This window comes from Vombatus ursinus, unplaced genomic scaffold, assembly GCF_900497805.2.
Source record: "Vombatus ursinus unplaced genomic scaffold, bare-nosed wombat genome assembly UNPS02014772.1, whole genome shotgun sequence".
NCBI classification, from domain to species: domain Eukaryota; kingdom Metazoa; phylum Chordata; class Mammalia; order Diprotodontia; family Vombatidae; genus Vombatus; species Vombatus ursinus.
This window is the reverse complement of record NW_020954550.1, coordinates 27154728-27172570: the sequence shown is the minus strand read 5'-3', so window position 1 is coordinate 27172570 and position 17843 is coordinate 27154728. Positions and strand designations below refer to the sequence as shown.

Below are 17843 nucleotides of genomic sequence, written 5' to 3'. Positions count from 1 at the left end.
ATCCAGTATTCTTTCTTCTATTGTGTGCTGACTTTTTTTCCTCATGTGTAACAGCTTATGATAATGATGTCAGCAAAAATGAATATTACAAATTAAGATTTTTTAATATGTGTTTCAGAAGCTTGGTAGAGAATGGGATGCCTAAAGGCACAGAACCAAACCTTACTAAGCCTGCATTTGCCAAAGTATAGCCTTTTTCAGATAACTGATGCTATTCCCTTTCAGTGCCACTTTTGCTTTATTTTGATAATTTTTGGAGGATTCTTTGTAAAATGTATCCTATAATTTCCTACTTTCTTGGACAGACTGACAAAAATGAATTCAAGGTCATCAAGGATATCATTATAAATATCCATTATCATATTATGCAGTAATACAGTTTTGTGTCTGCTTTCTAATTTTTTTTCCTGTCTCTGCCCTTAATGTAAGGCTGCCAGCTCCCGTTACTTCTTGGGTAATTGTACCTACGTCTAACAGGCAGTTGCTTGGCCGCCCCTGCCCTTCTTGGTTGCTATTTCTAATCTGCTATAGACTTGAGAACCAGATCTCCAAGCTTACCAAATGTTATGTTAAATCAGCATCAATAAGGAACTGAAGGAGGACTCCAGAAACAGAATGTCTGGATTTAATAAAGGGAATTGAAAATTCTATATGTAGGGTTATGGTCTAAGGTATTGAGAGTATTGGAATGATGATCTCTGAATAAGTAGGATTTTCTGTTTCTTCTTTTTTAACTAATTTTGAGCCTAAACCTCAGGTTTGATACTTAGCTTTTTTTTTTGTTAAAGACTTATGTTTTTACTGTTAAAACAAATTATTTACATTACTTAAGATCTAAAACAGTACAGATGTTTGTGGGTTTTTTTTCTTAGGAAAAAAGTATTGACTTGGATGACTAACAATTAAAAATCTTGTTCTCACTATGCTGACATAATATTATGAGAAATGTTCTCCAGGAAACTTGTGCTGGTACATTTAGCCAATCTGTATACTTGAGTAGCATTCATGTAGATTGATACAGTAAACTATTGTGACTCTATGGAAAACAAATAATAATAGCTAATAAATTAATAAATATACACACAGATACATACATGTATATATGTACATATATATGAGACCAAGAGAGAGAACTTTGAAGGTTTATAAGCACTTTATAAGTATTATCTCATTTTTACTTTCAGAACAACTCAAGGAGATAGGTGCTATTATTATACCCATTTTTATAGATGAGGAAATTAAGGTACAGAAAACTTGCATTATTTGCCTAGGTTCACATGGCTAGTAAGTGTCTGAGGCTGGATTTGAACTCAGGACATTCTGATTCCAAATTCAACAGTCTATCTGCCACCATTTATATGGAATTCTAGTAATGAAGTAACTACTAAGAAATATTGACAGATATAGAGGTGAAATACATAATAGAAGTGGTAGATTATTATGCATGTATTATGAGCATGTAAATGCTGTTGCTCAAGATGAAATAATGTTCCTAAACTTGACATCATCATCTATACATGCAGCTTCTTGAATTTATCATTTGTCTCCTTACTTTTTTATATTCTGTACCTGCTTAGTAGAATGTAAATTCCTTTGTGACAGGAAGTGCTTTTTTTTCTTCATTTTATCTTTGCATTACCAATATCTAGTACAGTAAACACTTAAATATTACTTACACACAATGCAAACACTTAAGTATTACTTCCTAGATTTCAAGGAATTGTATTGCATTCTTTAATTTTCAGAATATAAAAAAAAGATGAGAATGCTGAAGGCTACTAAAAATGTGGATCTCTTTAAAATTAAAAGAAATTAGATATGAAGCTAATCTATATTCTGATCAAGGGCATCCTAGATGAAAGCATGGGAAGGCAATAAACGGCCATTAGCACATGGTCATAGAATTGGCTGGAATTTGTAGAGAATATAAAAGCTCATTGTTGAGTTAAAAAAATTGATTTAGTACAAGCCATTCCCCAATTGATAAATGGTCAAAGGATATGAACAGACAGTTCTCAGATGAAGAAATTAAAGCCATCTATAGTCATATGAAAAAATGCTCTAAATCACTATTGATTAGAGAAATGCAAATCAAAACAACTCTGAGGTACCACATCACACCCACCAGAATGGCCAACATGACAAAACAGGAAAATGATAAATGTTGGAAAAGATGTGGGAAAATTGGAACACTAATGTATTGTTGGTGGAGTTGTGAAGTGATCCAGCCATTTTGGAGAACAATTTGAAACTATGCCCGAAGGGCTATAAAAATGTGCATACCCTTTGACCTAGCAATAGCACTTCTAGGGCTATATCCCAAAGAGATCACACAGATGGGAAAAGGACCTACATGTACAAAAATATTCATAGCAGCTCTTTCTGTGGTGGCAAAGAATTGGAAATTGAGAGGATGCCCATCAATTGGGGAATGGCTGAGCAAGTTGTGGTATATGAATTTGATGGAATACTATTGTGCTATAAGAAATGATGAACAGGCTGACTTCAGAAAAACCTGGGAAGACTTGTATGGTCTGATGCTGAGTGAAGTTTGCAGAAGCAAGAGAACACATTATTGTGTTGTACACAATAACAGCCACGTTGTGTGATGACTAATAATGATAAACTTAACCCTTCCTGGTAATACAAGGATCTAAGACATCTCCAGAGGCCTTGTGATGGAAAATTCTATCCACACGCAAAGAAAGAACTTTGGAAGCCGAATTGTTATTTTTTTTCTCTTCTATTGAGTTTTGTTTCCTCTTTCTGATGGTTCCTCCTATTGATTTTAATTTCTCCTTACAACATCACTAATGTGAAAATATGTTTAATATGAATGTAAATGTATAGCCTATATCAGATTGTGGGCCGTCTTGGGGAGGGTGGTAGGGAGGAATGGGGAGAAAAATTTTAAACTCAAAAGCATATAGAAGTGATCATTGATAAATCAAAAAAAATTAATAAAAAAATAAAAATAAATTTAAAAAAATTGATCTAGTGTAGTGAAACATCACCTTAGAGGCTCTTCTCTATCACATTCCATATTTATTAAAGTCCTTAACAATTTCTTGAAAGATGTAACACCATAAGTAATGTTGATCCACACTCTAATTATTCATATCAAACGAGGCATAAAACAGTGGGACATGCTCACCAAAGGTGTTGACCATATTATGGAAGATAGGTAATGCAGAGTTCAAGTAGGAGTGGTAATTCATAGAGATATGCTGACTGAGGTTTTTAAGATGCTTTTATTTTCTGGTGACATCATGATGGTTGCATCAAATTCTAGCATATTTCAGCACTTCTCAAATGAGAGCAGTGATTTAGACATAGTGAAAATTGGCTCCAAGATTCACTCTAGTTTTATTTAAACATGCTGATTGGTTGTATTTACTATTGGTCAGAAGAAAGAGAGGAAACAATGTCAGAAGAGACTGAACATTGAACTTCTTTTGAGAAGAAAAAAATAAAGGGAAATAAAAACAATTCTAAATCTGCTTATGAATATTTTTTAATATGCCATTTGCTAATTAAAGGCATTTGAATATTTATATTCTGTTTCAGATTAATTTGGGATTGAGGATGATTGATGGATCTTCCAATTTAAAGTATATAGCAATATAACAATTTTGGAAATTAGATTGAAAATACTTTCATCTCCAATATTCTCATTAACATTTTATTGAATTGTGTTTACTGGGCAGCTTCCAATGGCATTCTTTTCTAAATTATTAATTGCTAAGGATTAATTTTCTTTCCTATATGAGACATTAATGGTTGTGATATCATATTTAGTAAGTTTGGAGGCTAGTTCTTTCTTTGTCTTACAGGTTGCATGTGGTTCATAAATGCTTAAAATTTAAGAGATACTTTTGAAGCACATAAAGGAGAATTCCTTTTCTCTTAGCAATGATGGCATTTTCAAAGTGGTCCTTCACCAATGTTTTACACATATCCCACCAAACCAGTTCCACATAGTTGTAAATGGAACCATGATATATAGTTCCATTTATGTTTTAGGTAATAATAAAGAAATTAAATTGAATACTTTTCAGGAATTTATTATGAACTTAATATTCAGCATCAGTACAATGAAACATACTTTAAAACTATCTGTTAATTGATTTCACTTAAAAATTTATTCGTAGTTATGCTATTGTCTATTAGAAATATCTCACTATTTACTTCGACTCACCTTTAGATGTGTTTAAGAAAGAAGTACTTTGTATTTGGGTTTCTTTTTTTCATATTGCATTATTTCATGAAAATCTCTAAATTTTTGTTTCGTAATTTTCATACTTATAGGTCTTAATTGTGTTATAGTACTCCATTATTAATGTGCCTTCTGTTTACTTTTTTAAAAAAATTGGACATTTAAGTTACTTTCATTTTTTTTTGGTATTACATTTAACAATGGTATAATTAATTGAGCTGACAGCTTTTTTTTTTGATAATTAGGTATATTCCCAATATACATCAAATGAAAATGAGTTTTAGAGGTAATTTTTTTTTTCAGGATTTTAAGTGATCTGAGATCTCTTTTCTTGTGCAGATAATACATATGTTTCAAGTTCAGACAATGATGAAGATGTGCTAGTTACCACTGAGCCAATTCCCATAATTTTCCACCGAATAGCAACAGGTAATACTTTGAAACACAATTTCTATTTCGGATTAATAATTTCCATTCTGATTCAGAATTTGTCTCCAGTAAAAACAAATTCAGCTGTGAATCTGATATACATCTTTATTTTCTTTCTGGAATTTACAATTTTGTAAGTAAATTTATTACATCAAATAAATTTATAAATAATATTGTCTTTGCTTTTTGTATTTATTTATGTCTTGTTTGAATTTGTAATGATACTTTGGTATTGTAAAAATATTTTTGTGTTGCTTTTGATTGTATCTTTTTATAAAAAAAAGCATAGAAAAAAATCTAAATATCCAATTTATATTCATTTTGTAAACTATGCTGAGACATATTTAGATCTAGATATGCAAGTATATACATGTATACTTAAATTTTCAGAAATTTCCATGTTTATGTATTTATTTATATTTACCTATGTGTGCATATCCCCTCTCTTTGAATAGACACACACATATTTGTTGCACATATGTGTGTTCATTCATATCTTTGGCATAGTTCAGGAATGAATGTGAATGTATGTATACACACATGCATATGTGTGTATGTGCACATACATATATATGCACATGTATATAATAAACACACGTACCTATACACACATACACAAACATGTATATACATACATATCCATGCATGTATATATACACATATATGTATATATACACATATATATGTACTTGTGTGTGTGTGTGTGTGTGTGTGTGTGTGTATGTTTCTCCACCTTATCTGTATTCCTTTTCCTAAAGAAAGTGATAGACATTTTTATATGATTAGAGTTCAAAAATTGGTCAATGTAGACATTTCACTTTGGCTTTATTTTCATGGAAATTTATGGGAACATCAGAAATAACCTACATATCAAATTCGTTTCTAACATGATGCAATTTAATTTCCTTGCAAAGGAGTATGTATCTGATGTACTTTTTTTAAATATAGAATTTAAACATAAACCTAATTAGAGAAAAATCATTGACATCTAGAATAAAGATTTCATAACCTTAATTAAATTTTCATTTCAGAATTAAAAAAACCCAATGACATTCCGTGTTGTTTATCCATAAAATCAAAATTACAAAAGGAAAATGGAGAGGTAAGTAGGTGGTAATTTACACATTGATTTTTTCCTTATACCTGTGCCTCAATCTGCTTTCCTTATATCTGTTGTTGTACTTAGAGTGTCACACTATCCTTCATGTTTGTAGGTCTCTAGTTAATTATCTTGGATGCTTTAGGCTTCATTACCTTTTATTCTTAATCATTTTTCTACTACTTTTTTTTTCTACTACCTTTCTATCTACACAGCATCGCACTTGGTAGTTCTTTCATCTCCCTATTATCATTATCTGCCTTACCTCCTACCAATAAATGGCAGAAGCCTCCTTACATGGCCTTCTTTCGCCACTCTATCTACCTGTTTCAATGCATATTCCAATAATGTTGTCGGAATTAATGTATATTAGGCACGAATCTGGGCATGTTACTTCAAAATTCTTTGGAGAATTTTGAAAATCAAGTTCAGTCTCTGTTATTGTCAGTCAGTGAGCATTTTTATTTGTTTTTTTGTTTTTGTTTTTGTTTGTTTTAGGCAATTGGGGTTAAGTGACTTGCCCAGGGTCACACAGCTACTAAGTGTCAAGGGTTTGGTCTGAGGCCAGATTTGAACTCAGGTCCTCCTGACTTCAAGGCCGGTGCTCTATCCACTGTACCACCCAGCTGCCCTGTCAGTGAACATTTTAAAAGCACCTACTATATGCTAGACTCTGTGCTTAATGCTGAGGATACAAATAAAGGTCAATAACAATCTCTACTTTTAAGCAGCTTATAGTCTAATGGGGAGACATCAGGGCAGGGTTGGGGAATCTGCTACCTTGAGACTACATGTGGCCCTCTAGGTCCTCAAGTGTGGTCCAAATTTCAGTCAAATGGTTGCACTTGAGGACCTAGAGGGCCACATGTGGCCTCGAGGCCACAGGTTCCCTACCCCTGCACTGGGCAAACAACTTTGTACCAACAAAATATCAAGATAAAGTGGAGATAATTAGTAGAGGGAAGATAGTAGCATTAAATACGATCAACATAGGACTCTTGTAGAGGGCAGTATTTTGTCTGGGACTTGAAAAAAGCCAGAGGCTAAGATAAGGGAGGGAGAAAATTTTAGGCATGTGGAAGAGTTGGTCAAAATGCCCAGATTCAGGAGATGGAGTGACTTGTTTGTGGAATAGTAAGGAAGCCAATGTTCCTGGATCGAAGAGTATATGCCATTGAGTAAGGTACAAGAAAACTAGAAAGATCAAGGGTAGGGGATGTGTTGTGGAAGATTTTGAATATCAAATAGAGGATTTCATATTTAATCCTATAGGCAATAGGGAACCTCTGGAGTTTATTAAATAGTGCAACCCTCCCCAATCTGACATTGCCCTCCTTGAAAGCCTTTTCACATTAATTCTCTTTACATTCTCTTGCCAAACTGCCCTATACTACCTCTCCCACCCCTATAATAATCTCTGTACTCTGTGGCTGGAGTCACTTCCATCTCCCTTACCTGTAGAGCTGCTCCCTCTCCTTTAAGCCACACAGAGAGACTGTATTTTCTACAAAGCCTGTATCAATCCTCCCTGCTCAGTACTAATCTTCTCTTTAGGTGCTCACCAGGACTTATATTTATTATGTGGATTTGACTTAACTTGTTTTGCTTATTTGTTATTATCCTCCTTGTTTGTCAGTTCAATGAGGAAGAGACTGTATCTTTTCTAAACCTTGTATTGTTTCCCATTGGAGGCACTGTCTCACTCAGCAAATGTTTGTTTAACAGATGGGTGGGTAGATTGCATAGATGGGGATGTTTGCAATACTATTTGATGGAATGTGTTAGTGTGTGTGTGTGTGTGTGTGTGTGTGTGTGTGTGTGTGTGTGTGTAGCAGAGACAAATACAGAAGCAGACACTTAGGGACAGGCAGACGGAGACATATAGAAAGAAGGTAGGCATAGTCTTTCTATCAGCCTTGGGGTTAACCTTGTTTTTGAGTTCATCCTCTGATCGTATGTTTATATACAGTCTGTGACCCTTGGCAGGTCCTATGTAGCTTTCTAAGTCTATAATTTGCAAAGCATATAGACATCTTAGAGTCACCATGTCCAAAATAGAATTCGTTATCTCTCCCCTTCCCCCCTCCCCCCCAAGCTCTTCTCTCTTCCTAATTTTCCCATTACTGTAGAGGGCACCTCTGTCCTCACAATCACCTAGGCTTGTGACCTAGTTTTAATCCTTCACTTCTTACCCCCTCACCCACCCACCTCCAATTCAATCTCTTGTGAAGTCCAGTTAATTTCACCTCTTTAACATTTCTATAATACTTCTCCTTCTCTCTTCTGTTGCCACCCCTCCTCCTTGCAGTCCCTTATCCCTTCACACCTCAACTATTACATTCACATTTTGGTCGGTTTCCTAGATTTCAGTTTCTACCTACTCCAGTCCATCTATCATTTAGCTTCCAAATTAATCTCCAGTATTTCCATATAATTTCCAAGATTAAATATTCAGTCCACTTTTTGGGATGGAAAGCCCTTCATGAAGAATCCTTCCTCTCTACCCCACCTTTAGTCTTCTTATAACTTATTTTTCCTTACATCCTCTGTGATCAGTGATCCTTTGCTGTTCCTTGCAACAACACACTCCATCTCCTGACTCTGGGCATTTTTCACTGACTGCCCACCATGTGCCCTCTCCCTCTTCTGTTTTAGCCCCTTAGTTCCTTCAAATCTGAACCCTATGCTTTAGAAAAATCACTTTGATAGCTGCATGCAGGTATAGTAATTACTTCTTGCCAAAGGAAATTTGTAAAATTTTCATGGAAGGGTTAGCTTCTGAGGTGGGCTTTGGAAGATGGGAAGAATTTCTTTCTTTTAAAAAAAAGGAAGAAAAAAAGAATGATATATATTCTCCTCTCTTCCTCTTTTCTTCTTCCTCATTGAAAAGAAACTCTTGTGGGGGAAAAAAAACTCATTATGCACAGTCAATCAAAGTAAATTTTCAGATTGGCCATGTGCAAATATGTATGTCTTACTCTGTATGTTGAATTCATCTACTCTATCTGGAAGTTGTTAGCAGGATTCGTCATTGTTCCTCTAAAATAATGGTTAGTCACTGATTTACCAAGCATTTTTAGGTCTTTCAGACTTGACATAACAATGCTGTTATATAAATTGTTCTGCTCCTTTTCCTCACTTCCCTCCATCAGTTCAGACAAGTCTTCCCAGGTTTCTCTGAAACCATCTCTTTTATAATTTTTTAAGGCAAAGTAAAATTTCAAGTCAAGTCAAGATTTATTAAGTGCTTAATATGTGCCTCTTGCTGTATTAAGTGCTGAATATGATATCCGTTACCCCTTCACCCTTCCCCCTGCCAAAGCAAAGAAAATAAAGACAGAAAATACACTTTATTCTGCAGCCAATTCTCTTATCTGTATGTGGATAGTATTTTAAAACACGAGCCCTTTGGAGTTGTGGTGGATCATTGTATATTGATCAGTTACTTAATCTTTCACAAATGCGTATCTTAATAGTATTGCTTATAGTTTAGATTGCACTCCAGATTCACATCACTTCATTTTGCATCCATACATATATGTTTTCCAAGGTTTTTCTGAAACCAATCACTTTCTTAATTTTTTTTTACAGCCAAATAGTATTTCTTTTTTTTTTGTTTGTTTGTTTTTAGGCAATTGGGGTTAAGTGACTTGCCCAGGGTCACACAGCTAGTAAGTGTCAAGTGTTTTGGTCTGAGGCCAAATTTGAACTCAGGTCCTCCTGTCTTCAGGGCCAGTGCTATATACACTATACCACCTAGCTGCCCCTAAATAGTATTTCATCACATTAATATAACTTGTTTAGCCATTCCTTAATTGGTGGGTATCCCCTCAGTTTCCAACTCTTAGCCACCCCAAAAACAGCTGTTATATTTTTGTACATATGGGTCCTTTTCCATTTTCTCTGATTTACTTGGGAGAATAAACGTAGTAGAGGTATTACTATGTTAAAGAATATTACAGCTTTTTATAGCCTTTTGGGCATTGTTCCAAATTGTTCTCCAGAATGGTTGGACCAGTTCATGATTCCACCAACAGTGTACCTATTTTCCTACATCCCCTTCAGAATTTGCATTCAATTATCTCACCAAACTGATGGGTATAAGGAGGTAACTTAGAATTGTTTTAATTGTATTTCTCTAATTATTAGTGGTTTAGAACATTTTTATATGACTTAGTAGCTTTACTTTCTTCCTGAAAACTACCTATTCATAAGGGAGCTTATATTTTTATGAGGAAAGACTACATATGAAATAAATCTGAAAAGCATTGTTGGATGAAGACTAGGTGGGAGGCAGAAATCCAGTGATTATGGAGTGGCATGAAGATACAAAGCTTGCTGGCCTCAGCATTTTCTGTATAAGAGAAGTTTTGAGAGGAACTGACTAATCAGAGTAAGGTGTTACAGGACAGAGTCATCTTTCTAGGTGACCAGGCTCCTGGGGTGGAAGTATCTTTCAGAGAGAGATGGCTGGTGGAAAAAGAAGTCCAGAGAATGAGGAATGGGTCCAAAAAAGAAGGAAGGATTGAACCTTGAGTATCTTAGCATTTTCCTTAAAATGGTGGTTCCAGGTCACATTAAATTCATATAATGTAATTTTTTCAGCCATTCTTCAACTGATGTGCTCTATTTTAGGTTATAGTTCTTTGCCACTACAGAAAGACCTGATATCAATATTTTCTGTCTATGGAAACTTTTCCCCCCCTTTGGTTTTCTTGGGGGTATGATACTAATAGTGGCATTTCAGCATCAAAGTATACACATAGATGAGTAAATTTGGGGGGCATAGTTTCACTTTCTTTTTAGAATGCCTCTACCACTTATAGTTTCACCAATAGAGCATTCATGTGTATATTTTCATGCAGCCTCTCCAAAATTTGCAGTTTTTTTTTTTTGTCAACTTGGCCAATCCAGTGCTTTTAATATCTGTCCAAAATAGAAGTCCTTTAGAGGTAATTCCATGATTACAAATCTGAATGTCAGGAAGATGGAATTATTTTTACAATTAATCAATGAGCCAAGAGGAGAAATTAGAGGACAAATTATGAATCAATTCAGGACTCGTTCTACCAGCAATTTCCTGTATCAAATAGGTATTTGGAAATGTGGTGTTTAAGAGTAAGATAAGGTCTAGATATGGAGATTTAGGAATCCCTTCTCATTGGCCATTGAGGCCATGAAAGTAGATTAAATAAGTAATGGGGGGAATGTAGATTTTGAAAACAAGAGGGCTAAGGACCAGAGTTGAGAATGTTCAACACCTAGGTGGTACAGGAATAGGAATAAAGTAAGGCCCACTTTAAAAGTCAGGAGGTCCAGGAAAAACAAAACAAAACAAAACAACAAAGTCATGAGATGCAAATAAGGAGAAAATACGTGGGAGGAGATGTTTGGCAATGATTTCAAATGTTGCAGAAATGTTAGGAAACATGAAGTTCAGAAAAGATCACTGAATTTAGCTTTAGAAGATCATTGGTTAATTTGGCAAGAAGTTTCAGTTGTATGCTGGTCATGGAAAATATTAAGAATTGAATGAGTGTCTAGTGAAGAAATAATGTAGTGGGCAATGAATATTATCAACTATTTTTTCTTCAATTTTAGTCGTGAAATAGAGGACAGAAGATGATATATTGAGGGTTAAAAAATGTGTGGGTGGGGGTTGTGTGGGTGTGTGTTTAAATGATAGGGGACACCTGAGCATTTTCAGTGTTAAAGAAAAGGAACCAGTAGAAAAGAAGAGATTTAAGATGATAGAGAAGAGATGATAGATGAATGATGAAATGATAGATGTTTCCAATTTTGGTTTTGTAGTGAATTAACTCAATGCCTGGCACGTAGTAGATGTTTAAAAAATGTTTTGATGAGTGATTGATCTTTTCACTCATGGAGAAGGGTACTAGAGATGCTTAGATTGGGTAGCAAGAGAAACTGGATTAGGTAATTTAGACTGTCAGAAAAGGGATTTGATAGTGCATCGAGGGTAAAGAATAGATATCGTAAGAATGAGGCTATAAGGACCAGGGATAGAGGGAAGTGTCAAGTTTGGGAATAAAAAGAAAAGTGAAAGCCTATGCTCTCAAACAACTTTTATTTTATGGGAGGAACTTCCAATATATAGTAGTCAAGGTGACTCAGTGGAATCAACATGAAAATATGCAACTATTGTTGGATAAAAGGAGGTTTCCCTTTGGCTGTCAGTGATTTAGGATGACAGGGATAAAAGAGGCAGAATGTTTGAAAGCAAATTTGGATATTCTAGTCATGAGGCAAGAAAAGCAATGAATAGAAAGAAACTTACTGAATAAATCAAACTCAGGGTTCTAATTAGAATATAAATGTGTTGAAACTTTCATTAAATCAGTCCCTCAGGTGGCTTCCAGTGGTTTGATAGCAGCTGGACAGTTCCTGGGGTTACATTGAGCAAATGTTTACTTAGCACCCATTCCCATAAAAGCACTGTAGGGGATAGATGTGTACATCTAGTATTTATTCTAAGTTCTGGGCTTTTAGAATTAAAATAGCTCCAGACTCCACAGTTGACTCAAGAGAACAGGGAGTTAAAATTATTGAATTGCATCTTTTAGGTGTTCAGGTAGGTTAATCTATACAAGTGTTTGTCAAATATTCTGCTATCATATTAGGTAAGTGTCCTAAGTTGCTGACTACATTTGCCAGTAACCAACGAAAGAATGAACCATAATTTTTCCAAGATACAGAGATTATATTCCAGGATACAGAGAGGTATAGGGTCTTGACTTGTGATTAGGTTAAATGACTTTCCTGGGATCATATCGCCAAGATATTTTCAGAGGCAGGACTTGAACCTAAGTTTCCTTGGCTCTGGTGTTAGGTCTCTTGCCACTATACTGTGGCTGCCATCTCTTTTTGTCTCTGTTCTTGACTTTCTTCTCTGTCTCTGTCTCTGTCTCTTTCTGTCTCTCCTCTTCTCTCTCCTATCTATAGTATGATATCTTGCTTTAAAAGGCAAAATATGATTTGTCTTTGCCATTATTCTCATTATAATTATTGTTTTTTACCTAAGGAGTCAAGACAAAATAGTACAGTGGAAGAAGATTCGGAAGGAGACAATGATTCTGAAGAATTTTATTATGGAGGGCAGGTAAGCAAGAAAATCTTTCAAATCCATGGCAAACTTTGGTATTTGGAGTCATATTCTTGAGATTACAAGTGGAAACATCATTGTATTGTGAATTTTAAGGGCTTGGGGCCTTTCTTGGGCCTTTCATTCATTAGGAAAGTCACATAACCCTTTTATGCAAGGTTTATGATCCTTGTCCTTTCTATAAGTGTTGCTATATCAGTTGAGCTAGCAAGAGAATGGGAGAGCCAATTCAAATAAGCTCTTATTGTTAAATTTTCAATGTGAGATTTATGCCTTGGAAATCGGCAATTACTGCAAATCAAGGTTTAATTTATTATTTTGTTGATTGTCTAGACTTAAAGAAGTGATGGAGAAAATGTTAATAGCGCAGATTAAACTTCAATATGAGTCCTGCATACGTTTTTATTTTGGGAAACTCTTTGTTAAACATTTACCTGCAGACCCCTGAATGGTAGATACCAAATTTACTGACATTCATTAAAATTTTTACTGAAAAAATGCATACCCCTCTAAGACCTAGGAAGAAATGATAATTATATTAGTATTTTTTGTTGAACTTAGGTTGCAGTCTCAGGGTCTTATCCAGATCTATGAAGAGACTCTATTAATCTGGGTTGTGTTCCTAGTTTATTTCTTTTGTTAACTAATCATGTACTCCTTTAAATTAAGACCTCATTAGTTCATGATAGCCTTTAGGATCTGGCAGTGAATTTGATTAATTTCACAAGTGTGAATTCCACATCTCACCATTTCACAGTCAATTCAGGCTCCCTCACCATATACACATAAGCTTGCAATAAAGAGTTTTAGGGATTGAATTTTAGCTAACAAATGATTGTCCTTAGAAACACAGCTCTGAAAAGAATATTAATAATAAATTTTATAATGGTTTTCTATTTGTGTACTTTGACTAACTCCTATTAAATCTTGTTCTATAATGGTGCTATTAAATATCTGTTTCATAGTATTCTTTGGTCACTTAAAGTTAATGAAAGAAAAGCATACAGTAATAAAATTATAAAACAGTATTTAAAATAAGATTTGGGAGAATACTCTTACAATTTCAATCTTAGGAACTGACATAAAGGTATAGCTGGAGTCTGGGATAGAGAAGGTAGAATATCAAAGTGTAAAACTTTTTCTGATTTATAACAATGCAAACACATACTTTGTTGATGTCCTCTTGCTGAAACTAAAGGCTGTTTAAGCCAATAAATCAGGTTAAAGTATTGGTGTACCACAACTCTAGTTATTTTTTCTTTTTAAAGAAATTAAACGTTGTATGACTGTTACTTCTGTATAGACATTTTACAGATAGGAAATGAAAATGCCTTCTTTTTTTATGTCTAGAGATTTGTGGAAATTTTCTGACATTTTGTTATACTCTGTGTTTTATTTCCTCCTCAAATTCAACTTTCGGAGATCAAAGTAATCTTTAAATATTTTATAAAAATAACTGAATTATTCTAGACTCTTTGTGTCTTTAAAAAATTCAAAGCGAATCTAGTGCTGAGTTATTTTCTTTCTACATCAAGCAGATGCAGAATATTGAAGTAGATCCATAGTACATTGGGGCAACAAGGTGATTTGTCTAGCAAACCATTTTTATTCATGATTATTTTGGTTTCTCCAACATCCAAATACCAAGTAATTTCTAAATCAGTCATTTTCACTAGGTGAACTACGATGGGGAACTTCACAAACACCCACAGCTGGAAGCTGATTTGACAGCAGTGAGAGAAATATATGGGCCTCATGCAGTTTCTCTCAGGTACACAATAATTTTATTGAATAAAATTGAAATTAATACTTGTCTGAGCATAGGGATTTTCCTTGATGTTTTATATATGGAAATTTGCCTAGAGTGAACTTTTTAAGATGTTGTGTAATGAAACATTTCTCATTACTGTCTTCACAAATTCCTGAGGCTTACATTTTGTTTTGAGACTACTTTTTTATGATAGGATAGCCATCATCACAGTGTTCAGGTGTTCATAATGTAGGTTATTTCAATTGCTTAATGCAGTTAGTTATTTAGAGACACTGATTGTGTGGGTCTTCAGGCCCAGGTTTGACAATAATTGATTATTGTAATTTACTTGGCAAATTGGACACATACTTCTATTATACATTATGTCTTGTCTTTCCTAAACTATAAAAGTTAATAATATGTAACAATTAGCTGCATGTTTCAGTGGATAGATATATGGTCTTGGTTGGAGTCAGGAAGACTCCAGGGTTCAAATCCTGCCTCTTACACATAGTAAGTGTGTGGTCACATGTTCTTAACTTCTGAGTGCCTTATACTACTCTCTGTGATTGCAAGTAACCAGCTGACAACTTATGTGGAGGGAAGGTTCTACCCAAGGATTTCCTGTACTGATGCAATATGAGCCTGGCACAAAAAAAAAAAGTAATTTATATTCAAATTACATTATTAAGGCTGATATAACAATTAAAGAAACACATTTAAGTAATGTGTTTGAAAGATAACCTAATTTGCTCTGTGGCTTATGAGTAAGTTTTGTTGACAAATAGTGTGTTCTTCCTAATAGGAGTGAAAGACTAAATCTTTATTCAGCTTTCTATCTCCATGTGACAAAATGCTCTGGTCAATTCAGAGAGTGGTAGTAAGGATAGATTGCCTTTTAGTTAGGTCAGAGTAACTGTGAGGTTTTTAGAATACCCTGCACCATTGAGATTTTTCACTTTTAGGTTTGGGCTGGGAAAGAAAAGCATTAGGGAATTAGGCACTGAGAAAGAGTTCTTCATTTCTATAAATTCTCTCCCCCAGAGACTCAGGTTTTGATAATTGTTCCAGTGAAAGGAAATGCAGATTAATTAAAACTACATGTAACTTCTAGTGTTAGACTGAGACTATGGCAATGTGAGAATGATTTGTTGAAGAAATCTCTACAATTGCTTCCAACTCTAAATCCCATGTTCCTGTAAGTGAGGCTGTAGCTTTTACACAGCTAAATATTTTTGGGAGAAATTCTACTCCCAAGAAATCACTCCTACCTTATGGGTAAATGGGCATTTGAACAGTAAGCAACTGGTTACTTAATAAGAATTAGTTAAGTGCCCAAATGATAGCCACTGTGATAGACGCGTCAGATACAAAGACAGAAATGGAGTAGTGTCTGCACTTAAGAATTTACATTCTGTTGGGGGATTTATTGTGAAAACATCTAAGAAAACACAAAGTAAATTAATTATGCAAAATAATAAAATAGTTTAGAAGAAGTATTCCCAACAGGGATTTAGCAACGTCTTCTCTAAGAAGATAGAGATAAAGGGGCAGCTAGGTGGTGCAGTGGATAGAGCACCAGCTCTGGAATCAGAAGGACCTGAGTTCAAATCTGACCTCAGATATATATATAACACTACTAGCTCTGTGACCCTGGGCAACTCACTTACCCCCAATTGCCTAAAAAAAAAAAAAAGAAGGTAGAGATAGAAGGTGGGTATTTAAGGAAACAAGGATTCTAAAAGGTAAAGAAGTGGAAGGAAAAGATTCAAGGCATGAGGGAATCTATAGTGGCACAGCAACAGGGGATGGAATATCCTGCACGAAGAACTGCAAGCAGACCAGTTATATATGAAGTCTAGAAGGGCTGTCTGAAACTAGACTGTTTGTGACTAAAAATGCCAAAGAAAGAATTTATGTTTTAAGAGGTAATAAGTCAGATTGGTACTGTACAATCATTTTTGCACCTATGGGGAGGATGGATTAGAGAGGGGAAAGAATTTGTTTTTTGACTGAAGATGATTTAGGATGGAAATACATCTACCATCTAATTTGCATTATTTAATGACCATGACTTGAACATTATAAAGAATATTAAAATGTTATACAAATTTACAAAAGTAAAACAGTCAAAGACAGATGCTCTGTAGAGGAACCTGTGCATTTAATGGCACTAAGGTTTAGCAAAAGAATCATTATGGACACCAGTTTGTTATATGGTGTGACTTCATTTTATGGGACATGAATAGTAATAGTGCACTTGAACCCAACATTCAAATATATCAAGAGTACAATCCAAATACCTGGCTATTGAGGAGATACATTTAAACTAAATTGTGTAAGTACAACAGTTTTATTATAAATGGAGTTAGATGTGTAAGGATTCTAAGCAGTGAGGTCTAACATATACATTTAAGAGAGGGGAGAGTTTTGAGATAGGGAAGTCCGTTGAGGGGAGGAGAGAGGTGTGATGAGCACTTGAACTAGTATCATGGATATATAAGTAGAGAAGAGACATTCAAGAGATGCCATGTAGGTAAAACCAGTGAGATGTGGCAGCCTATTGGAAACACGTGCATGTGCGTGCTCAGACACACACGCACACACACACACACACACACACACAGAGCATGAGAGTGCTGAGGATGAGTTTGAGGTTAAAAATGTGGCTGACTAGAAGCATTGTACCACTCTCCACAGAAAGTTAAGAAAGAAATTAAGAAAATGGTTGAGTGGTTGAGTTCTGAAGAAGAAGGTGGGATAATGAGTTGTGGAAACAACTATATATTAGTCTGTGAGCTGTCTTTTTTTTTTTTTTGTACAGCCTGAGGCAATATCTGGACTTTATTCCCTTCCTCCTTTTTAAAAAAATTAATTTGTTTTGAGTTGTCAGCATTCACTTCCATGAGCTTTTGAGTTTTAAATTTTCTTCCCTTCCCTCCTTTCACTCCCTCCTCCCCAAGATAGCATGCAGTCTGATATGGGCTCTATGTATACATTAATGTTAAATATTTTTTCACATTAGTCATGTTGTAAAGAAAAATTAGAACCAATGGGAGGAAGCACGAGAAAGAAGAAATAAAACAAAACAACAACAACAAAAAAGAGCAAATAGTATGCTTCGATCAGCATGCAGACTTAATAGTTCTTTCTCTTGATGTGGATACCATTTTCCCACATGAGTCTCGTGGAGTTGGCTCTTCTCAGCAATATAAAGAACTAAGAC

At 34.8% G+C, this 17843-nt stretch overlaps 1 protein-coding gene across 2 annotated transcripts in view; it reads left to right on the top strand.

Annotated features, from left to right (window-relative positions):
* PARP8 (poly(ADP-ribose) polymerase family member 8) overlaps positions 1–17843 on the top strand; it is a 215598-nt gene that overhangs the window by 121711 nt on the left and 76044 nt on the right. For both annotated transcript variants that reach the window (XM_027863652.1, XM_027863653.1), the window contains 4 exons: positions 4556–4645; positions 5677–5747; positions 12787–12864; positions 14544–14638. In XM_027863652.1, the coding sequence (XP_027719453.1) occupies positions 4556–4645; positions 5677–5747; positions 12787–12864; positions 14544–14638 (334 nt within the window). The remainder of the gene's footprint in view (positions 1–4555; positions 4646–5676; positions 5748–12786; positions 12865–14543; positions 14639–17843) is intronic.